Source organism: Oncorhynchus nerka, linkage group LG15, assembly GCF_034236695.1.
Source record: "Oncorhynchus nerka isolate Pitt River linkage group LG15, Oner_Uvic_2.0, whole genome shotgun sequence".
Classification (NCBI taxonomy): domain Eukaryota; kingdom Metazoa; phylum Chordata; class Actinopteri; order Salmoniformes; family Salmonidae; genus Oncorhynchus; species Oncorhynchus nerka.
This window is the reverse complement of record NC_088410.1, coordinates 54,516,274-54,540,483: the sequence shown is the minus strand read 5'-3', so window position 1 is coordinate 54,540,483 and position 24,210 is coordinate 54,516,274. Positions and strand designations below refer to the sequence as shown.

At 41.2% G+C, this 24,210-nt stretch overlaps 1 protein-coding gene across 3 annotated transcripts in view; it reads left to right on the top strand.

Moving 5' to 3' along the window:
- The window catches only part of LOC115142707 (mucin-2-like), a 67,153-nt gene that overhangs the window by 4,888 nt on the left and 38,055 nt on the right, over positions 1-24,210 (top strand). The window contains exons 5-25 of one of the 3 annotated variants that reach the window (XM_065001690.1): positions 2,396-2,683; positions 2,915-3,196; positions 3,459-3,743; positions 4,457-4,768; positions 4,910-4,966; positions 5,497-5,559; positions 5,671-5,724; positions 5,964-6,011; positions 6,328-6,357; positions 7,045-7,095; positions 12,014-12,061; positions 12,254-12,307; positions 12,402-12,458; positions 13,248-13,340; positions 13,473-13,491; positions 13,602-13,633; positions 13,744-13,847; positions 14,132-14,160; positions 14,270-14,336; positions 14,620-14,660; positions 14,805-16,028. In XM_065001690.1, the coding sequence (XP_064857762.1) occupies positions 2,396-2,683; positions 2,915-3,196; positions 3,459-3,743; positions 4,457-4,768; positions 4,910-4,966; positions 5,497-5,559; positions 5,671-5,724; positions 5,964-6,011; positions 6,328-6,357; positions 7,045-7,095; positions 12,014-12,061; positions 12,254-12,307; positions 12,402-12,458; positions 13,248-13,340; positions 13,473-13,491; positions 13,602-13,633; positions 13,744-13,847; positions 14,132-14,160; positions 14,270-14,303 (1,940 nt within the window). In that variant the 3' untranslated portion in view covers positions 14,304-14,336; positions 14,620-14,660; positions 14,805-16,028. Of the gene's footprint in view, positions 1-2,395; positions 2,684-2,914; positions 3,197-3,458; positions 3,744-4,456; positions 4,769-4,909; positions 4,967-5,496; positions 5,560-5,670; positions 5,725-5,963; positions 6,012-6,327; positions 6,358-7,044; positions 7,096-7,235; positions 7,915-12,013; positions 12,062-12,253; positions 12,308-12,401; positions 12,459-13,247; positions 13,341-13,472; positions 13,492-13,601; positions 13,634-13,743; positions 13,848-14,131; positions 14,161-14,269; positions 14,337-14,619; positions 14,661-14,804; positions 16,029-24,210 lie in introns of those variants that run through there. The other 2 variants (XM_065001689.1, XM_065001691.1) reach the window with 2 other exon arrangements.

Below are 24,210 nucleotides of genomic sequence, written 5' to 3'. Positions count from 1 at the left end.
GGGGGAAAGGGCAAGACACAATATTTAAGTGCCTTTGAACCGGGTATGGTAGAAGGTGCCAGAACTGCATCAGTGCTGGGTTTTTCACGCTCAACAGTTTCCTGTGTGTATCAAGAATGGTCCACCACCCTAAGGACATCCTGCCAACTTGACACAACTGTGGGAAGGATTGGAGTCAACATGGGTCAGCATCCCTGTGGAATGAGACAGACAGCAAGATTAATACAAATCTCCACGGTTGAAAACCAAATGCTAGTCTAAAATAAATGGGATATAATATCTAAATGTTTTTTACAGTGGAGATCAAGATAATAAATTGCCTGGCTGGGCTGATGAGATAGTAGATTGAGCAGTCAAATGGAATAGTGAATAGACCCTTTTTTGTGTTTGCAAACATTGCGCGCATCGCCCTCGTGTGGCAACGTTTACAAACACAAAAAAATGGTCTATTCACCATTCCATTTGACTGCTCAATCCACTATGGTGACAGAACAGAACGCCAACAAAAATAGCCTCTAATTTACATGTTGCATGTGAGTGCATTTCACACTACTTTTGGATTATAATTGGAGTTTAAGGGTCGTACGAAAGTCCTGCTTAATATAACGTTTGTGTCATCATTGTAAATCAAATGCATTATACTTAAAAATAACTTCAACTTCAACCAGTAAAATGTCTCTTTGGCTATCTTTTGCTGCAGCCTATGGCCATGTCAGTGAGTGTTTAGCATTCTAGCTAACAACTTGATGCATCCAAAATAGTTCATTTACAAAGATCAGCACCAAATTATATTCTTAGTGACTGTTTAAGCAAGAATCAACACATCATTGTAAGCGTTATGAGAGCCCCCCCAAAAGTTATTTTGTTTAGAACTAATAAAAACATAAATCTAGGCTATGTTGAATGTGAGCAGATGGCGTGGCTTTCTTACTGCAGCCAAGAGTCATGCGCATCTGTACGTGATGTCAGTGTGTCATGCACTGGAAGGTATCAAATCAAATCAAATTGTATTTGTCACATACACATGGTTAGCAGATGTTAATGCGAGTGTAGCGAAATGCATGTGCTTCTAGTTCCGACAATGCAGTAATAACCAACGTGTAATCTGACCTAACAATTCCACAACAACTACTGTATACACACAAGTGTAAAGGGATAAAGAATATGTACATAAAGATATATGAATGAGTGATGGTACAGAACGGCATAGGCAAGATGCAGTAGATGGTATAGAGTACAGTATATACATATGAGATGAGTAATGTAGGGTATGTAAACATTATATTAAGTGGCATTGTTTAAAGTGTCTAGTGATACAATTTTCTATTATTAAATTGGCTGGAGTTGAGTCAGTATGTTGGCAGCAGCCACTCAATGTTAGTGGTGGCTGTTTAACAGTCTGATGGCCTTGAGACAGAAGCTGTTTTCAGTCTCTCGGCCCCTGCTTTGATGCACCTGTACTGACCTCACCTTCTGGATGATAGCGGGTGAACAGGCAGTGGCTCGGGTGGTTGTTGTCCTTGATGATCTTTATGGCCTTCCTGTGACATCGGGTGGTGTAGGTGTCCTGGAGGGCAGTTAAGTTTGCCCCCGGTGATGCGTTGTGCAGACCTCACTACCCTCTCGAGAACCTTACGGTTGGGGGCAGAGCAGTTGCCGTGCTCTCGATTGTGCATCTGTAAAAGTATGGAACTCCATTTGGGTCGTTGCATTTCAAAAAAGATACACGTGAAATAACACTGTTTGATGCGTCAAATAAGCTTGTTGACCAATCAGGACCTAGATATGACTGTACATCACATAATTTAACACGTTTGTTACTTCTTTACGTAGTTATTACAGATTGATTACACTATCACTTGTATTTCATATGTCACAGTGATTCACCGATATGTGTGATGCTGGTAAAGTTTTGTCTTGTGCACCTGCCGCTGCAGCACAAGCGCAGACACACCTCACCAAGCTCTGGGACAGTTCTGGTCAGAAAGAAATCCATCACTTCCGTTGTTTGGCTGTGCCCATTTAGCAACGTTCCAAAATGAGCATATGTCTTGGTGGAAGGATGTAATTAAAATGTACACATTTACTCAGAACAATAATATGTCTTGAATGAAAGACAGGTCCTTAATCATTAGTTTAGTTTAAATGTTGGCAACCGTTTTACAAAAGCAAAATGTCCATCGAAACCGAGGATTATTGTGTGATAACTCCCTGTTAAGGGCTGTTCCTGGCACAGGCTCTCATTGTTTATTGCTTAAATAGACAACAGTGTCTGAATTGTTTTCTCTGTCAAACTCATATAATATTAAGTTGTACATTATCTGTATGAGTAGTTAAACATTGAAAATGAATTTATAATTCAATTAAAAAAGACATCATCCCACTGATCTCACAGATCCTCCTCAGCCCAGTCTAACAGTGATTCCTGCAGTCATCAAAGAGAGAGACTCAGTTCAGCTGAACTGTCAGACTCCTCCATCTGTCTCTGAGTGTTACTTCAAAATGACTGGGCAAGTGGAACTCACCCTTCCATCACCCTGTCAACAGACACTCACAGGAACACTACTGGTGAGGTGGACAGGTCAGAGTTCACCAGCTGAGGTCAAAATACAATGTCAGTACAATGCTAAAGGTTCACAGTTTAGATCCATATACAGTGAACCTTCAACAGTCACAATTCAGGGTAAGAAGACTATTTGAATGGTTGTAAACAATGTACTGTTGTGCCATCATTACCATGTTCCTCTTGGGATATGTTATCATACTGTGTGTTGTCATAATCTATTACGTGAAACAAGCAATATATTATATCTCCTTAATTTCCCATACTGTCGCTGCATAAAGTAATTGACTCAAGATCCTAAATTTCTCAAAACCACAAAATGCTAAATGCTTAATTCCCCAATTCTCACAGACCTTCCCCAGCTGACAGTGAGTTCTACAGTCATCAGAGAGACAGAATCAGTTCAGCTGAGTTGTGAGACTCCTCCATCTCTCCATGTGTCTCACTGTTACTTCTACATAGAGGGGAGGAAGAATCTTCCAGACTCATCCTGTACTCAGACACTCACAGGAACAGAGCTGCTCAAGAGGGCAGATCAAACGTTTCCAGATGTGGTCAAAGTGACGTGTTACTATCCTGTAGGGAGGTCTCACACATCTCCTTTAAGTAACCCTGTCTCAGTCACTGTTCAGGGTAAGTAGGTGGTTTATAAAATTATACACATCACTGTTATACCGTATTAATTATGCTCGTTCTGAAAATGAGATCTTCTGTCGTATTTCCAAAACGTCTAAATTTCACATAATGATAGGATTTACTGTACTTTGTACAAACATAAATGCTGACATAGTTGAACATTTGATTAATGGATTTTCCATAGTGTTAGTATGTATGGGTTACCTGTGATGTTTTGAAATACAACTTTCAAAGTGACACTATTCTCCTGATCTCACAGATCCACCTCCTCCCAGGCTGACGGTCAGTTATACAGTCATCAGAGAGAGAGACTCAGTTCAGCTGAGCTGTCAGACTCCTCCATCTGTCTCTGTGTCTCAGTGTTACTTCTACACAGAGGGGAGAGATCCTAAACCCTCACCCTGTACGCAATCACTCACCGGGACTGAGCTGCTCTCGTGGGCAGGTCAAAGTTCATCAGCTGAGATCAAACTGAGATGTTTTTACACTGTAGAATCTCACTATCCATCGATGCACAGTAGTTCAGTCTCTGTTACTATTCTTGGTAAGAAATTATATATTCAGATTGTCTTGGATGATTCTGTTTAAATCACAATCTCATCCAATGTAATTTCAAATAGTTGTTGTGAAGACAATAAACATTTTAAATGTATATGTCAAAAGTAGAGTTCTAAGATCCCACGCAAACAACCACAGAGAGGCCAATGTACAATCAAAGGTTCTTTATAAACTCAGCGTTACACAGTAATACACAGTATCACTACAGTCCTATTAGAAAAGTATAAATAGGCTGGGATTTAGGGCTGTAGGCTAACTAGAAGCAACGGGCCAAACTAACACAGCAGGTGATTCCCGGGTCCTTCCGAGCAGGGTTTGTTCATTCGTTTCTACCCGAGCAGGATTAGTTTGGCTCTACCCGAACAGGGTTCGGCTCTTCCTCCCGAGCAGGGAGAGGAAGATCTGTGGAATCACTACACACCATACAAACAAGCAAAATTGTCTGTGCGATTCAATTTCATTCAATTTCATTTCACACGTGAGAATGTAAGGAATTAAGTGAAAGGCAATCGTTGTAAACACACAGCACACATGATTATTTGGCACTCATAAATAGGCATGATATCAAATAAGACATGCTGATACGTAATATAAAGAGAATGGCAGGGTCTAGTTTAGTAAGAGTCAGTGTCACTTGTGACATATACATTACGTTCAAATACAGTGATGCAAAAAGGAGTCTCTGTCCTTTCCTAACAGATCCAAAACCAGACATTACAGTCAATATTGATGAGGACTTCAACATCATCTGTTTGATTCCTGGATCTGTCAGTCCTGACACCACCTGTAACCTGTATGTTGGAGAGGAGAGTCAGCCATCCTTCACAGCAAAGATCATGAAGAGAAAAGCCACCTCAGCATCCAGACAGCAGTTCTGTCAATTCACTCCAAAACATAGTGATCTGATCAGTCGCCTACAGTCAGTGAGGCGTAAGGAGGTGACCTGTGACTACAGATTGAGCTCAGGACCAAACTCTCTCTCTCCACGCAGTGATGGGCACAGCTTTGCACGTGAGTCATTATCTAAACAAATCTATCAGGGCTGCAGGTCTTCATGATCTGACTCACTTTGATTTCAGCATCTTCTTAGTATGACTATATTCATTCTGACCAACGAACTAAATACCACATTTCAATCCCAAATGATTTCAGATCTGGTGGGAGTTCACATCAGCGATCCAACAACTATACAGACACGTTCTATAGCAGGTAGACTACACATTTGTGCTTTTAAGGTGTCACTGCAGTTATTTTAAAGCAACACAAGTTTCAGCAATACGAATAGTTGTGTAAATGTGTAAATGACGCTGTTCTGTTAGATAATTAAGCTGTTCTATAGATATGACACCAGCCTCAACACCAACGTCTGGGATCATCAGCAGAAGTATTATAATGTCTGTGTTCATCTAGTCGAGTGTTGAGATCGTATCTATACGCTGTTAGGCTTCTGCTGTTAGATAACATGGTGACTTTATTCTAGGAAGCTGTCAACAACAATCAACACCTTATCTGTCCTGAAAGACTTGATCACCTTATGAATTGGTCTTATCATCTCTATAATGAGGAGAAATATAATCTACCAGGGCAGGAAGCAATCTGTCCGTAGTGATTTTATAGTCCTACTTTCCCCACTTTGAAAAGACAAGTCATGAAGGTATTTCAAAAGGACAACAACACCATGATGATCATTAATATGATCATGAACAAAATGCTAATTTCATTAATATGTGTTTTCTCAGTGAGTTTGACTCCAGGTCCTAGATCTACTTTGCCTCCCAGCACGACAGTGAGTCCTACAGAAGGTGTGTTGGACCTCTAAATGACCATCTCTGCAAATACCAATTGTAGTCAAGGGTTTAGATTAATTGTAATGCTATATCTTATTCTTGTGTCATCATATTGCTTCCCACTAGTTTCAACTGTTACTTCTACTTTGACCCCAGACACCACAGCGAGACCATTTACCAGTAAGTAGATCCACTCATTTTAACTTACATGTATATTTTTGTTTACATTAATTCACTGAATATCCATCTGATTTATGAATTGACCCATTCATAGCTGCTGTAATTTCGTATAGATTTGTGTACTTTCAGTCTATCTGATTTGTAGGTAATGTGTAGTGTACTTCTCTATTTCTGCTTATTAAATGACCTAATAAATTAAATGAATTTACATTTGTTCTTGTGTAATCTCCTCTCACCAGGTTTGACCTCTCCTTTGACCCCCAGCACAGCTGTGAATCCTACATCAGGTGTGTTGGTCATATTTCTCTAGTTAGCAGATAGGACCTAAACAAATAGACTAGCTTTATTGAACCCAGGTTTTTACTCACACATTTTCCCTGATTAAAAAAATATGTTGATATTTAATTAATTAAATCAACCCATTTAGATACCTTTATTTTTGTATAATCAGATCCAGTGACTTTGCTTTGCACCGGGTTCGACTTCTAGTTCTACTTTGACAACTGACACCCCCAAGAGTCCACATGATTTTAGTTTAGTGGCGTAATAAGTTGTGTTGTGTGTTAACTGTTATTAAACAGTCTCTCTCTTGCATGTGCCCAGGAGGTCAAACCTCCACAGAAAGCGTTCTGGGTAAGCATCCATCTCTAGCTGACTACTTGTCTTTTCTCAGACAAATGATACATTTACAGGAAGGAAGCAGAGTTTACAATGAAAAATATTCTATATTATTCTCAGAAAATAAAATGTCGTCCCCCAACTCCCTTACCATGTAGGTCCATTGCTTGTTCAAGAGGTGCTGATATGTGATAGAGTTTTGCATAACACATCCCATACCTCAATTGTATTTGCCCAAACTTTGTTTATCATGGCCGCTGATCGCTCGATACAAACAATATCTTGAAAATATGATAACCATATTTGAGGCAAGAGGATTGTAGGGGTAATCCACTAAGGATAACCTTTTTTGCTGCTGTTAACGCCCAGTTCAGGTTGTGCCACAATCTCTGCATTTCACAGTTCCATACTAGAGTGACACCCAATGTAGAGCATTTAACAGACAGCAGGCAATCATAAGTGGCAGAGACCATTCTAGAAGTTAATGAAGGGAATAACCATGTAAGCATTATTTGGGATGTTAACGGGGCATCCCATGGTACACCATACACTTTTAAGGTTCTGGGTTTTAACAATATTATGCCAGATTATGAAATTGTGAATCTTTCTACTGACTGAGTTGTGTTGTTCTCTAACAGAAACAACAAATACCTTTCTATTTGTGTAATCAGATACAGAATTCACTTGTATTATTTCCAGCAGTTTCGACTGTTACTTCTACTTTGACCCCTGACATCACAGTGAGACCAACTAGTAAGTATCCCTTACTTTGCAATTACATTTTTAGTTCACTCTAATTCACTAAAACTCCAACAGGTTTACTCATAGACTTATTCATAGCTGCTTGTACTTGTAACAGTATAACTTTAGACCGTCCCCTCGCCCATACCCAGGCGCGAACCAGGGACCCTCTGCACACATCAACAACAGTCACCCACGAAGCATCGTTACCCATCGCTCCACAAAAGCCGCGGCCCTTGCAGAGCAAGGAGAACCACTACTTCAAGGTCTCAGAGCAAGTGACGTCACCGATTGAAACGCTATTTAGCGTGCACCACCGCTAACTAGCTAGCCATTTCACATCCGTTACATACGTTCACTCTAATTTGTTGTACTTTTCTTAGATATGAATGGCGCCGGAGGGGATGTCTGCCGTGTTACGGGTTCCTAACCAATTGTGCTTTTCTGGGTGTTTTTTTTGTGTTTGTTGTGACTTGTTTTGTACATAATGTTTCTGCCACTGTCTCTTATGACTGAAAAGAGCTTTTGAACATCAGAACAGCGATTACTCGCAGGTCGAAGATTTTTTCTTAATGAATTGAAGGAGAAATATTTACGTCATTTCACGGACCAGGCCCAAAGCCCCGTCATTCGCATGAAGAGTAGACGACCGATACAGGGGCCACAGATCCTGATGCTTGGTGAGAATTTGTCTGCAAGTGGATAATCCTGCTTTACCATCCGTATTTTATGTTTCACCGAGTCATGGCTGAACGAGGACATGGATAATATAGAGTTGGCTGGGTTTCCCGTGTATCGGCAAGACAGAACAATAAACCTCCAGTAAGATGAGGGGTGGTGGTCCGTGTCTATTTGTCAATAACAACTGGTGCGCAATCTCTAATATTAAGGAAGTCTAGAGGTTTTGCTCACCTGAGGTAGATTATCTCAGGACAAGCTGTAGACCACACTATTTACCAAGAGAGTTCATCTATATTTTTCGTAGCTGTCTATTTACCACCACAAACCGATGCAGGCATTAAGACAGCACTCAACGAGCTGTATAAGGCCATAAGCAAACAAGAGAATGCTAATCCAGAAGCGGTGCTCCTAGTGGCTGGGGACTTTAATGCAGGAAAACATAAATCCATTTTACCTAATTTCTACCAGCATGTCAAATGTGCAACCAGAGGAAAAAAATCTCTAGACCACCTTTACTCCACACACAGAGATGTGTACAAATCACTCCCTCGCTCAATACTGAAGTGGTCAGATGAACCGCATGCTAAGCTACAGGACTGTTTTTCTAGCACAGACTGGAATATGTTTTGGGATTCATCTGATGGCATTGTGAAGTATACCACATTAATCCCAGACTTCATCTGAACGTACATATGCCAACCAGAAGCCATGGATTACAGGCAACATCTGCACTGAGCAAAAAGCTAGAGCTGCCTCTTTCAAGGAGCGGGACACTAATCCGGATGCTTATAAGAAATCCCGCTATGCCCTCCGACGAACCACCAAACAGGCAAAGCATTAATACAGGGCTAAGATCGAATCCAACTACACTGGCTCTGATGCTCGTCGGATAAAGCAGGCTTGCAAACAATTCTTCTATGGATTACAAAGGGAAATCCAACTGTGACCTGCCCAGTGACGAAAGCCTACCAAATGAGCTAAATCCCTTCTATGCTTGCTTCAAGGCAAGCAACACAGAACCATGCATGAGATCGCCAGCTGTTTCGGACGACTGTGAGATCACGCTCTCCGTAGCTGATGTGAGTAAGACCTTTAAACAGGTCAACATTCACAAGGCTGCAGGGCCACACGGATTTCCAGGACGCATATTGAGAACATGCACTGACCAACTGGCAAGTGTCTTCACTAACATTTTCAACCTCTCATTCAGTCTGTAATAACGACATGTTCAAGCAGACCACGATAGTCCCTGTGCCCAAGAATGCCAAGGTAATCTGCTTCATCAAATCAAATCAAATGTATTTATATAGCCCTTCGTACATCAGCTGATATCTCAAAGTGCTGTACAGAAATAACTACTGGCCATTAGCACTCACATCGGTAGCCATGACGTGCTTTGAAAAGCTAGTCATGGCTCACATCAACACCATTATCCCACCGTCTCCACACTGCATTTTCCCACATGGACAAAAGGAACACCTTCGTGAGAATGCTGTTTGTTGACTAAAGCTCAAAGCTCCCCTTAAAGCTCATCACTAAGCTAAGTACCCAGGGCCTAAAATCCTTCCTCTGCAACTGGATCCTGGACTTCCTGACGAGCCGCACCCAGGTTGTAAGGGTAGGCAACAAAAAAATCTGCCTCATTGATACTCAACACAGTGGGAAGTCAAATGTGTTAAGTTTCCCGATGACACAATGGTGGCAGGCCTGATCACCGACAATGATGAGACAGCCTATAGGGAGGAGGTCAGAGACCTGGCAGTGTGATGCCAAGACAACAAGCGCTTCCTCAGCATCCCAACCCCCCCCCCCCCCCCCATTCACATCGACGGGGCTGTAGTTCGAGAGCTTCAACTTCCTTGGTGTCCACATCACTAACAAACTATCATGGTCCAAACACAGCAAGACAGTCGTGAAGAAGGCATGACAATGCCTATCCCCTCTCAGGAGACCGAAAAGATTTGGCATGGGTCCTCAGAGCCTCAAAAAGTTATAGAGCTGCACCATAGAGAGCATCCTGACTGATTGCATCACCGCTTGGTTTGGCAACTTCTCGGCATCCGACCGTAGAGGTTAGTGCGTACGGCCCAGTACATCTCTTGGGACAAGAATCCTGCCATCCAGGACATCTATATCAGGCGGGGTCAGAGGAAGGCCCTTAAAATTGTCAAAGACTCCAGCCACCCAAGTCATGAACTGTTCTCTCTGCTACTGCATGGCAAGTGGTATTGGATTGCCAAGTCCAGGTCCAAAAGGCTCCTTAACAGCTTCTACCCCCAAGCTATAAGACTGCTGAAGAGTTCATGAAATGGCTAACCAGACTATTTGCATTGACCCCCTTTTTTATTCTGCTGCTACTCTTTGTTTATTACCTATAAATAGTCACTTTACACCTTCCTACGTCTACATACTACCTGAATTTCCTCCTTTATATTGCCTCGCTATTGTTATTTTATTGTGTTGCTTTTTAAAAAGTGTTTTTCTTTTTAATTATTTAATTATTGAAAAAATTAAACAAAGGTAGCAAATATTTTCTTACATTAAAAAAATGCATTGTTGATACAAAGTGTTTCATGGTAAGGTTGTATTGTAACACCTGTTGTATTCGACGCATGTGCATAACGATGGTCATTATGGACAAACAGTTCAATTTTTCTTTCATCAGACCAGGGGATATTTCTCCAAAAAGTATGATCTTTGTCCCCATGTGCAGTTGCAAACCATAGTCTGGCTTTTTTATGGCGTTATTGGAGCAATGGCTTCTTCCTTGCTGAGCGGCCTTTCAGGTTATGTTGATTTAGGACTCATTTTACTGTGGATAAATATACTTTTGTACCTGTTTTCTCCAGCATCTTCACAAGGTCCTTTGCTGTTGTTCTGGGATTGATTTGCACTTTTCGCACCAAAGTACGTTCATCTCCAGGAGACCGAATGTGTCTCCTTCCTGAGCGGTATGACGGCTGTGTGGTCCCATGGTGTTTATACTTGCGTACTATTATTTGTACAGATGAACGTGGTACCTTCAGGGGTTTGGAAATTGCTCCCAAGGATGAACCAGACTTGTGAAGGTCTCCAATTTTATTTGAGTTCTTGGCTGATTTCTTTTGATTTTCCCATGATGTCAAGCAAATAAGCACTGAGTTCGAAGGTAGCCTTGTAATACATCCACAGGTACACCTCCAATTGACCCAGATTGTCACGACTCCGACCGAAGGACACTCCCCTTCCCGTTCGGGTGGCGCTCAGCGGTCGTCGTCGCCGGCCTACTAGCTGCTACTGATTATTTCCTCCCCCTCCTTATGTGTTGATTGAGTGCACCTGTTTTGAATTAGGTAGTAGGCTTTATTAGTCAGCCGGCCCGCAGAGTTCCTTGATTAATTATTTGACCATCTGTTTTAGTGCATGTCTATAGGTTTTGTGTTTTTCCCATTTTGTGGGTTTTCCCTGGACCGTTTAAGTCCCGCTGTTTGGGGGCATTTGTTTGCTCATTACGCCCTGTGTGTTCGTGAGGGTTTGCTTATGTTCGCCGTTTGTTCGGTGCATTAAAATAGCACTCACCTGAACTCTCTGCTTCCTGCGCTTGACTCCTCACCCACTACACTCAGATCGTTACACAGATGATGTCAATTAGCGTATCAGAAGCTTCTAAAGCCATGGCATCATTTTCTGGAATTTTCCAAGCTGTTTAAAGGCACAGTCAACTTAGTGTATGTAAACTTCTGACCCACTTGAAATGTAATACAGTTAATTATAAGTGAAATAATCTGTCTGTGAACAATTGTTGGAAAAATTACTTGTGTCATGCACAAAGTAGATGCCCTTACCAACTTTCCAAAACTATAGTTTGTTAACAAGAAATTTGTGGAGTGGTTGAAAAACGAGTTTTAATGACTCCAACATACAGTTGAAGTCAGAAGTATGTAAACAGAAGTATGTAAACTTCTGACTCCAACTGTATGAATAGTCACATTACACCTTCCTACATACACATTTTACCTGAGTTACCTCCAGTATATAGCCTCGTTATTGTTATTTTATTGTTACTTATTTAAATGTTTTTTTATTTGATTTATTTAGAGTTTTTTAGCAAATATTTTCTAACTTTCAGCAATGCAGTGTTTTAAAGGTAAGTGTTTCATGGTAAGGTTGTATTGTAACACCTGTTGTATTCGGAGCATGTGACAAAAAACATTTTATTTTATTTGATATGAAACAAATGTACATTTCTCTTCTCATCTCTTCTCACCAGGTTTGACCTCTCCTTTGGCCCCCTGCACAGCAGTGAATCCTACATCAGGTGTGTTGGTCATCTTTAGTTAGAAAAACTGAAAATAATTTAATGATTTTATCTTACCCAGGTCTTTGTATACATTTTTTGAATCACAAATGTGCCTAATTACTAGAAATGAGGTTGATATTGGATTGATTAAATCATCCCATTAAGATACCTTATTGTATAACCAGATCCAATGACTTTGCTTTGCACCAGATTTGACTGTTAGTCCTACTTTGACAACTGATACACCAAAGAGTCCAACTGAAAGTGAGTATGGCCACACGATTTTTGTTTATTGGTGTTGACTAAGTTGTATGTGTGTTAACTGTTAACAAACTGTCTCTATCTTTTATGCGCACAGGAGGTCAAAGCTCCACAGACAGCATTGTGAATTCATACAGTCAAAAAAGAGTTTGGGGTAAGTGTCCTTATTTAGTAATTCCACAGCAAAAATGCACTTGTCTTTTTCTGCTAGCTCTGACTTTGCTGATAACTACATTGCTGAGGGAAAATGTACTTGTTGTGATTGTGATATGTTGTTGCCTCACCAAGCTATCTTCAGATTAATGCACGTAAGTCACTCTGGATAAGAGCCTCTGCTAAATTACTTGTCACGGAAATTATCATCAGGGACACCCGAAGTCAATATTAAATGAATAATTCTTTATTATCAACAAGCTGGAGAGGTTCCAACAAACTTAATGTACCATAGTACATGTTGGTCAGGAGCTCCACCGGGGATGTCCCATTAGTTGTGTTATATACTGCTTAAACAGACAAGTTATATTTGCAAGATTTAGCTTATTCATAATTCATAATTAATTCATCATTAACATTTGGTTCATGCATGTGACCAACCAATACCTCACGAGGCTTCTTCTCTTCAAGCTGAGACCTTGAAATTGAGACACCCCTTTTGGTTTTCAAAACAATGTTCTTGGCGCACTGATAGTGAGGATTCCTCCCAGTCACGATCAATCAGTCAGTTGCATGGACCCAGTCCAATTGGTTATTAAAAAAGCACAAACATAACATTTTCCTTCACAGACTTAAATGTAAAACGCTTAGCTGACTAGCTGTCTTTTCTCACATATATGAAAACAGAAACGTTTACCAAGACTAATAATAAAGTGGTATTCTAACACCTGTCTATAATTGAAGAATTTACATTTGGATTAAGAGCTAATGTCATCATGTCACTAAACAGCGGTGCAACTATGGCAGACAACAGTGTGTATGGCTTCTGGAGTGGGCGTGTTCTGGATGGGATTGACAGTTGTCTATCTCTGCAGGAGGACAAGTGAGTACTTCTGATTCTGCATAACAAATAATTTGCTTCTTTGACATGGGTTAATCTTTCAACTCCTTTTGGTGATATTGTGTAGTGTAGGCTATATTCAATATCATTCATTTAGCCTCATTTGTTTTTCAGAGAAAACCAATTCTCTGAGGTAAGAATTCCCTTGTGAATATGATGCAGATTGTATCAACCTTTAGTTCTGTATTGTCCATGATGAGATGTTCTTACCACATCCTTCTTATATACTTTTATGTTGTACAGACCTACAGCCAGACAGGATGATCACAGCCAATGTATGTTCCAAACAAAATACATCAAACACTGCACACACTACTAACACAACTACACACATGCATGTCCAAACACGTATCCTAATTTAATTTTCATTTTGTTTCTGTTGTAGGTGATTTGGTGATGGGAGCTATGAGCAGTGCAGGCATGTTGGATTCAAGGATGCTGGGATCTATTCTCTCATCACCTCTGTACCGTCCACGTTTTTGCACTCAGGTGAGTTTGTAACAGAATGTCTTCTGTCCCTGTCTTCCTGACCTTGGACGTGAATTTGGGACCCTCAGCACAATAACACTTAATCACTCAATGCCTACCATACAAACTTACATTTTTAGTAGGAGCATCTTGAAAGCGTGAGAACAGAGCTGTAAGTCTCCAGGGTGGTTTGAGTCAGGAGGAGAAGTATGAAGTGACATCAAGCCCTGTTATTTTCACTTCTTCTGAACCCCCCCCCCCCACAACCTCTTACTTGTGGCTTTGTCTCTCTCTGTGAGATGCAGGTCCTGTGCAGCAATCTGCAAATGAAGATGTAAGTACAGCAACAATAATAGCCTTGGATATAGATACAAACTTGTATCAGACAGTCTGACAGACAGTCTGAGGGATAATAAGGATCTTTCTCTCTCTCTTTCCTCCAGGCTGATTCAGAGAATGCAGGGGTCTACAGCCTGATCACTTCTGTACCACCCACATCTTTACCATTAGGTTTGTCTGTTTAACTCTGTCCCAATGTTTCATAACATGTAGGGCTTTTATAGGACTCAAAGTTGTTTAGGCTTGTTTGTTGGTCTGAGGTAGTCATATCAGTAAGCATGTATGTGTATAAGTTATACATAAGATAATGTGTTAGAGCATGAGAATAGAGCTGTACGTCTACAGGATGGTTTGAGTCAGGAGGAGAAGTGTGAAGGGACATTAAGTATAGCAAAGTGACGTGCAACCACACACTCACTCACTCACTCACTCAGGATCCCTCTGTGTTGTACAGGTCCTTTTGAAGAAAATGGAAAGTCATCTGAAAACGACAAAGTAAGTTCAGAATCACCCACTGTGTTTGGTGATTGTGAACGGCTCTCAGTTTCAGATTGATGTTACATCCTTTTAAATTACATTACATTTACAGTACTGTAGAATTAAAGGACTGATGCTAAACTGTCTGTTTCTTTTCTCTAGTCTGATATGTATCATGTATACAGCTCAATCCCTGACAGACCAGCAACCTCAGCCCAGCCGGATGGGTTTTACAGTCTTCTGCAGACACACTGAAACTACACCACTGGCTCTCTGTATGTCTCACAGAAAAGTGGTTTCTTTCAGGGTGTCCTTTATTTATCACACATCATGTTACTTTAAATAAGTAGCTAAAACATCTACCACAGTGCCGTTTCTGTTTATAAGCGATATACAGTAAGCAGCCGCTATAGGCCCCTCCCCCCTCCCAAAACAACCGTAGGATAGTAGAATACACAACGTGCAGTTTCGAAATGTGGTTCTTCGTCAGAAGTTTTTCTCTTGTTATGTCAGTCACTCAATAAATCCCATGACAGCTAAGATTTTATAGATTGCTAGGCCCAGTTAGTTTCGCCAGCTATCTAAACCTTGTAGTAATGGCCGAATTACTGCCCAGGGGCCCTGACCTCCAGGGGCCCCCAATAATTTTGTTAGTCACTCTCACTCAGATATCAAATTAACATGGCATAGGTCATGACAAATGTTTAGAATTGCAGTAAATTAGCTTTAAAACCGAATGTTATTATTTCAACGACAATGGCATACTGTGTTGAATTGTAGGACATTAAGTTCTCTCCGCCCCATGGCAAAATGAGTAGAATTGCAGGACATTAACTTTAAAGCTCCAAATGTTTCTCTTCGCCACCATGAGCGGGGCCACTAAAATGTTTTGTCGGTGAGGTGGGCAAATCTCGCTTAGGGCCCCCAAAATGCTTGGAACTGCCGTAATTTACTGTATCACACATGGAAACCTGCATTGTGTTACATGCCTATCCATAATATCTGTTAATATGTTAGTATTTTTATTTGGGGATTTTGGAGGTGTCCGGGGCATACTCCCCTTTAAATATTTTTAAGTCAATGTCCAAATAAATATACACTGTATTTATATATATTCTGTCATCTGTGTGATACCTCCTTCCATAACGGTTTGATAAAATTTACTAAATAAAATATATTTGTGATCAAAATCGATAGATACAGACAATTAAAAATCAATAAATATATAACATATTCATACAATGCAAAAAACAGGTAAATAGGAAATTAAGATAAATTCATCGAAATTAAGTCATTAAGATCCAGTGATATTGATAAGACATTTTTCTTGGTGAAATTAATCTTTTGTTTAAATATGGTTATAATATAAGCCCCCCCCCCAAAAAAGCTTTTAATTTAACAATTTTTGCGGCAAAAGTTATCAACCCCAAAAGCCCAATTGTATAGCAAAAGTATTGATATTGATATTTCCCACATACTTTGTTACAAGCAACAAAATATAACATTTTGGTTTTAAAAATGTTTACATTGTTGGCAAAACTGAAAAATATAGATTACCTAAATGCTATTCAAATCTCAAAATTTCTCCATGTTTACTTGTTATTTTCCAAGTTCCCAGTTTAATTTAAACTTACTCAGCACATCAGTCGCCCCTTCAATGTGCAGTGTTGTAGACACATTCTAGCCTTGAAGTACAATGACTGGTGGTTAAGATGTAAATGGTGTGAGAACACAACTTCATTACATTGTTTTCCAGTTACCATGAGCTTACATTCTGTTCCGATGCACACTTGAGCCCAGCGGTCAGGGTGGTCGATTATGCTATGGGGGATGGCTTTGTTTGTTGAAAAGGGTGGCTCCCCCTCCCTCCCATATACACTGTACACACTGTGCATAGATCTTTCTATTGTGTTATTGACTGTACGTTTGTTTATGTGTAACTGTGTTTTTGTTTTTGTTGCACTGCTTTGCTTTATCTTGGCCAGGTCGCAGTTGTAAATGAGAACTTGTTCTCAACTGGCCTACCTGGTTAAATAAAGGTGAAATAAAATAAAATAAAAAAGAAATCCCTCTTCAATGACACCTTTAAGTTAGTAAATACAAATCCTATGTTTTTTGCTCCATTTGAAATGCTCTCTTCTGTAAAACCAAAAAGTAAGAAGAATAAATTGAATACAACCATTCCCTCATCTTTGTTAGTATTTTACATGATTTGATTTTGATCTTGATTATTCAAGATAATGCAAAAATATGTACTGTTGTAAACGTCATATTTTCTGACCAGTGGTAAAGATCAAGGCGCTATTTTTCTTTCAGTCCATATACAGTGCATTTGGAAAGTATTCAGATCCCTTGACTTTTTCCACATTTTGTTACATTATAGCCTTATTCTAAAATGGATTAATTAGTCCCCCCCCATTAATCTACACATAATGACAAAGCAAAAACAGATTTTTAGACAAAGGCTTTTAGACAAACTGAACATTATTCAGACCCATTGTAATTCAGACCCATTACTCAGTACTTTTCTGAAGCACCTTTGGCAGCAATTACAGCCTCAAGTATTCTTGGGTATGATGCTACAAGCTTGGCACACCTGTATTTTGTGGAGTTTCTCCCATTCTTTCCAGAACATCTCATGCTCTGTTAGGCTGGATGGGGAGCGTCGCTGCACAGCTATTATCAGATCTCTCCAGAGATGTTTGATCGGGTTCAAGTCCGGGTTCTGGCTGGGCCGCTCAAGGACATTCAGAGACTTGTCCCAAAGCCACCCCTGCCTTGTCTTGGCTGTGTGCTTAAGGTCCTTATCCTAGTGGAAGGTAGTAAACCTTCGCCCCAGTCTGAGGTCCTGAGTACTCTGGAGCAGGTTTTCATCAATAATCTCTCTGTACTTTGCTCTGTTCATCTTTCCCTCGATCCTGACTAATGTCGCAGTCCCTGCTGCTGAAAAACATCCCCACAGCATGATGTTGCCACCACCATGCTTCACCATAGGTATTGTGCAAGGTTTCCTCCAGACGTGATGCTTGGCATTCAAGCCAAAGACTTCAATCTTGGGTTCATCAGACCAGAGAGTCTTGTTTCTTGTGGTCTGAGAGTCCTTAAGGTGCTGTTTGGAAAACTCTAAGCTGGCTGTCATGTGCCTTTTACTGAGCAGTGGCTTCTGTCTGGCTACTCTACCATAAAGGCCTGATTGGTGGAGTGCTGCAAAGATGGTTGTCTGTCTGGATGGTTCTCCCATCTCCACAGAGGAACTCTGGTGCTCTGTCAGAGTGACCATCAGGTTCTTGGTCACCTCTCGAACCAAGGCCCTTTCCCCCTGATTTTCCCAGAGACAGATAATGCTTAGTCCTGGACTAAAAATATTATTCAAAGGACAATTTATAGATGATCTGTACTGTGGTTTGGTTCTACTGCGAGGGAGGCAAAGTGGCCTGCATTCTCCTGCAGCAGTCACACAGTCTACAGATCACATACCAACCAGTAAGTGTATGCTGCCACGTATCCACACCTGCAAACAGGTGCACGAGTGCACACCTGCACACGCACCCACACACACACACCACAGTCGGGTGGAAAGTTAGACGAGACTCTTGCCACATCCTGTCCTTCTGAAACTTCAGCGTATCATATTTCAGAGACTGTGTTGAGGAGATTGACAGAAGTACTGTTGAACCAAACCTCAGATACATCTAACTGAAACTATTCAACCACTTTACCTGACAATTTTAGCAAGATATAAAAAACTAAACTAAATTCATACCCCAAAATCACCATTATGAGAAATGTATTCATGCTTCTGACCATTACAACAAGCAACACTTGTCATGTTATATTTCCATGGAAATATTCAGTGTTGTAGTTTACTGCTTATGTATCTGCACCTCTATCTTATTAAGCTAATAACTACAGTAGATAGGAAAAATATTGCCTCTAATGCACCATATGGAGAGTCATATGGAGACACAGCAAGACTGTTTCTTGTTTCTTACTTTTGGATGTTGGCAATATATACTGTAGTTGTACATGAAACCTGCTTTTTATTGTGCAGTGTAGTTAAAAAGAAATCCTGAATAAAATATAGTTATTTCCTCTGACAGATAAGCAAATGGTTGATGACAGCTTGATGACAGCTTTGCACACTCTTGGCATTATTTCAACCAGCTTCAACATGGAATGCTTTTCTAACAGTCTTGAAGGAGTTCCCACATATGCTGAGCACTTGTTGGCTGCTTTTCCTTCACTCTGTGGTCCGACTCATCATTGGTTAGAGCATTGGGCCAGTAATCGAAAGGTTGCTAGATCAAATCCCCGAGCTGACAAGGTAAACATCTGTCGTTCTGCCCCTGAACAAGGCAGTTAACCCACTGTTCCTAGGCTGTCATTGTAAATAAGAAATTGTTATTAACTGACTTGCCTAGTTAAATAAAGGTCAAATAAAACATTAAAATAAATAATGTCAAAGTGGAATAATGTCAACAACAAAAAAAGTGTGAATGAGTATTCAACACCTTTTGTTATGGAAATCCAAAATAAGTTCAGAAGTAAAATTTAGCTAAACAAGTCGCATAATACTTTGCATGGACTCACTCTGTGTGCATTAATAGTGTTTAACATGATTTTTAATGACTATCTGATCTCTGTACCCTTTACCTGACATGCAATTATCTGTAAAGTCGGTCAGTCCGTTGTGAATTTCAAACACATATTCAAACAACAATACCAGGGAGGTTGTCTAATGCCTCACAAAGAAGGACACTTATTGGTAAAATTACACAATTACACATTGGATGGGGTATCAATGTAAACAGTCACAACAAATATACTGGAATCATTCCTAACTTAGTTGCTGGAGAGAAAGAAACCCGCTCAGAGATTTTACCATGAGGCCAATGGTGACTTTAAAACAGAGTTTAATGACGCGCAGCCATGGACCTTTTCCATGCTGCTCTTCGTCGTCCTCCTCTATTAATAGCCTTCCTGTGGAGGAACTGGGAGGTCATCTTGCAGTAACTGGGTCGTTCCTGATGTCCCTCCTTTCCTGAGTTGACCTACAGGGGTGAAGCTCTCTCAATGAGTGACAAAGGGAGGCGACGGCGGTATATTCCTCTGATACGGGGCTCCCTGAACAATGAGGGACAGAGGCGAGGCCTGGTGTGAGGCGGGGACCCTGACTGACTAACAAACCCGTACTCTGCCTCTGATGCATGTGTTGGAGCCAGGCCAACACAGGGTCGGGCTTTTCATTTGGAAAGGAGGAGGATGATGAGGAGCCAGTGAAATTGTTTACACATGGAAGACATTTTCTTGTAAAAACATCCTGTGGCGGACTGCAATAGCATCGAATAGTCCCCGCGATATGCAACTGTTCAGGTCTTGTCAGGAACCAATACACACAGTCAGTCAGGAAAGCAAAGGCTAGCTTTTTCAAACAGAATTTTGCATCCTGTAGCTCTAACTCCAAAAAGTTTTGAGACACTGTGAAGTCCACGGACAACAAGCGCACCTCCTCCCAGCTGTCCACTGCGCTGAGGCTCAAAACAAGGTCACCACCGATAAATCCATGATAATCTAATTCATCGATAACATTTCAATAAGCATTTCTCTCTACGGCTGGCCATGCTATCCTCCTGGCTACCCCAACCCCGGCCAACAGCTCCACACCCCTCGCAACTACTTGCCCGATCCTCCCCAGCTTCTCCTTCACCCAAATCCAGATCGCAGATGTTCTGAAAGAGCTGCAAACCTGGACCCGTACAAATCAGCTGGGCTAGACAATCTGGACCCTCTCTTTCTAAAACTATCCACCGCCACTGTTGCAACCCCTATTACCAGTCTGTTCAACCTCTCTTTCGTTTCGTCCGAGATCCCTAAAGATTGGTAATGTCAAAGTGGTCATCCCCCTCTTCAAAGGCGATGACACTCTAGACCCAAACTGATACAGACCTATATCCATCCTGCCCTGCCTTTCTAAAGTCTTTGAAAGCCAAGTTAATAAACAGATCACTGACCATTTCGAATCCCACCGTACCTTCTCCGCTGTGCAATCCGGTTTCCGAGCTGGTCACGGGTGCACCTCAGCCACGCTCAAGGTACTAAACAATATCATAACCGCCATCGATAAAAGACAGTACCGTGTAGCCGTCTTCATCGACCTGGCCAAGGCTTTCGACTCTGTCAATCACTGTATTCTTATTGGTAGACTCAATAGCCTTGTTTTCTCAAATGACTGCCTCGCCTGGTTCACCAACTACTTCGCAGATAGAGTTCAGTGTGTAAAATGTTGTCCGGACCTCTGGCAGTGTCCATGGGGGTACCACAGCGTTCAATTCTCGGGCCGACTCTTTTCTCTGTATATATCAACGATGTTGCTCTTGCTGCGGGTGATTCCCTGATCCACCTCTACGCAGACGACACCATTCTGTATACATCTGGCCCTTCTTTGGACACTGTGTTAACTAACCTCCAAATGAGCTTCAATGCCATACAACACCCCAACTGCTCTTAAACGCTAGCAAAACCAAATGCATGCTTTTCAACCATTCGCTGCCCGCACTCGCCCGCCCGACTAGCATCACTACTCTGGACGGTTTTGACCTAGAATACGTGGACAACTACAAATACCTAGGTGTCTGGCTAGACTGTAAACCCTCCTTCCAGGCTCATATCAAACATCTCCCAATCCAAAATCAAATCTAGAATTGACTTTCTATTTCGCAACAAAGCCTCCTTCACTCACACCGCCAAACTTACCCTAGTAAAACTGACTATCCTACCAATCCTCGACTTTGGCGATGTCATCTACAAAATAGCTTCCAATACTCTACTCAGCAAATTGGATGCAGTCTATCACAGTTCCATCAGTTTTGTTACCAACTCGCCTTATACCACACACCACTGCGAACTGTATGCTCTGGTTGGCTAGCCCTCGCTACATATTCGTCGACAGACCCACTGGCTCCAGGTCATCTACAAGTCTATGTTAGGTAAAGCTCTGCCTTATCTAGGCTCACTGGTCACGATAACAACACCCACCCGTAGCACGTGCTCCAGCAGGTATATCTCATTGGTCATCCCCAAAGCCAACACCTCCTTTGGCCACCTTTCCTTCCAGTTCTCTGCTGCCAGTGACTGGAACGAATTGCAAAAATGGCTGAATCTGGAGACTTACATTTCCCTCACTAACTTTAAACATCAGCTATCTGAGCAGCTAACTGTTCACTGCAGCTGTACATAGACCATCTGTAAATAGCCCACCCAATCTACTTACCTCATCCCCATATTGTTTTTATTTACTTTTATGCTCTTTTGCACACCAATATCATTACTTACACACCATCATCTGCTCATTTATCACTCCAGTGTTAATTCGCTAAATTGTAATTACACTGCTACTATGGCCTATTTATTGCCATACCTCCTCATGCCATTTGCACACACTGTAAATATACTTAATTTTTTTCTATTGTGTTATTGACTGTAAGCTTGTTTATTCCATGTGTAACTCTGTGTTGTTGTTTCTGTTGCACTGCTTTGCTTTATCTTGGCCAGGTCGCAGTTGTAAATGAGAACTTGTTCTCAACTACCGTACCTGGTTAAATAAAGGTAAAATAAAAAATAAAAGATGTGACAGCTTCAATGGCGTTGCCTATGCTCTCTTCCCGTGTATCCTTTTTCAAATCCAGGCCTTGAGGTCAACAGCATTAATGATTTATTCTTCTCCTTAGGGGTGGTTGAGTAAAAGCTGGTTAAACTTCCAGGGAATAAAGAACAAGGAGCACCAGCGGACAGCAATGCTCTGGGTTGGGTACCTTTGAATACCAAACTGAAGACCCAATTAGTTATTGCACCCCCTTGTGGACAAACTGAAGTGGTACAACATGTTGCATTGCACCATTGTGGGCACTGACCCATAACAGAAAAGTGTTGAATAACTTCCCATAGCTTCATAGTTATGGGAAATGTTTGTTTTGAGATGGTTAGTTTTAACTGTATAGAAAGACTGCTACCACAAACCAGCAGCATCAAAAATTCCTTGGTGGAGAGAACAGTGAAAGACCAGTATCAGGGTCGTCCCTCAGGAGACTGGTACCAAGATATCATGTCCAGTGTGTTCCAGGCTCAGATGGATCTCAACCATCTGCACACTCACTGTACCAGATTTCCCCAACGAATCGTGCCATGGTCGTCAACCTATGATGGATGAACAACAAAGTCCTGACTGTGTAGAAAACAACCATCAACCATCAATATTTTCCAGGAACCGGGAAGTCACTGTACTAGTGATACAATTAATCTGGCAGAAGAGGGTACTGATTAAGCAGGTGCAAGAAACAAGAACTTAACATACTGTGTATATCTATATATATATTATATAAACTTGCATCAGTGAATCATTAAACATCTTTACAAACCCCTAGCTACCACCAACACTTCTCTACAGGAAAAGTGGAGATTACATTTTACAGCAGCTAGGTCTACACTTAAATGCCACTAACAAGTAGTACAAAAAAATGCTTTATTTAAAAACATACAATGTGGATAAAAGGAGTGCAGTCACTCTGCTGCTGCCCTCTTGCCTCATTTCCCTGTGGTTTTAGCTTCAGGAGCAGCAGTGTCCCCTTCATCACCCTCTGCAGGCTTCTGGAAAGCTTTGGCCTTTGCACCCTTCTTGGCTGCCCCTTCACCCTTGGTAGTCTTCTGTGCTTTGGGTTGATCCTCAGCTGTCCTCTCTGCCCCTTTGTCCTCTTTGACTTGGGCTTCTTAGCAGGGGCCACCTTGGAAGCAGATGCTTTTGCGGACTTCCTGAGTTTTCATCCTGAAAGATGAAAATGACAGGTTTGCAATGCTGCTAGTTTGTGGTAGCATCTAAGACATGAGATTCAATTTGAGAATCAATTCAACCATGGTAAAGCCCAAATAGGGAACAGTACCCATGACAAAAGTGTAAAAAAAAGTCCCTATAACCCAAAACCACTTGAACAATGCCAATAGTCATAACATAACTGAAACCACACTTGCCTCTGAAGGTTTCTCCTTCTGCTTTTTGGCTGTAGCCTTTTTCTTCTCAGCTTCTAGAGACAAGAGTTAGTGATGTGTGTGTATGCATGCAATCATAGACACAATGAGGAGAAGAGAGATCCCCATACAATTCATTGAATGAGCAATGTTAAATGTCCTCCATTGCAATGGGTGTAGCTCAATAACAATGATCCCATACAATTGGGCAGATTATAGGGTGATGTCTAAATCCTAGGAGTGATGAGCACAATCAATTCAGTGGATTCAGTTTACCGGCTTCCTTGTCCTTAGTCTTCTTGGCTCCAACGTTGGCAGCCTTCTCCACATTGGGATCAGTGTTCTCAGTGGCCTTTGGCTTGGGCTCCTTGACCCTACCCTTGACTGCCAGCTGGCAAGGAAGAGTGAACACATATTGAGCTACATTATATTGAACAGCAAACCCATGTTCAATATGTTTGTCATATAATGTTGACTTATCTAATAAACACACCACTTTAAATTCAAAACTGGTACCATGAACTTTGGCTCATTTGGCAGATAAGCTACA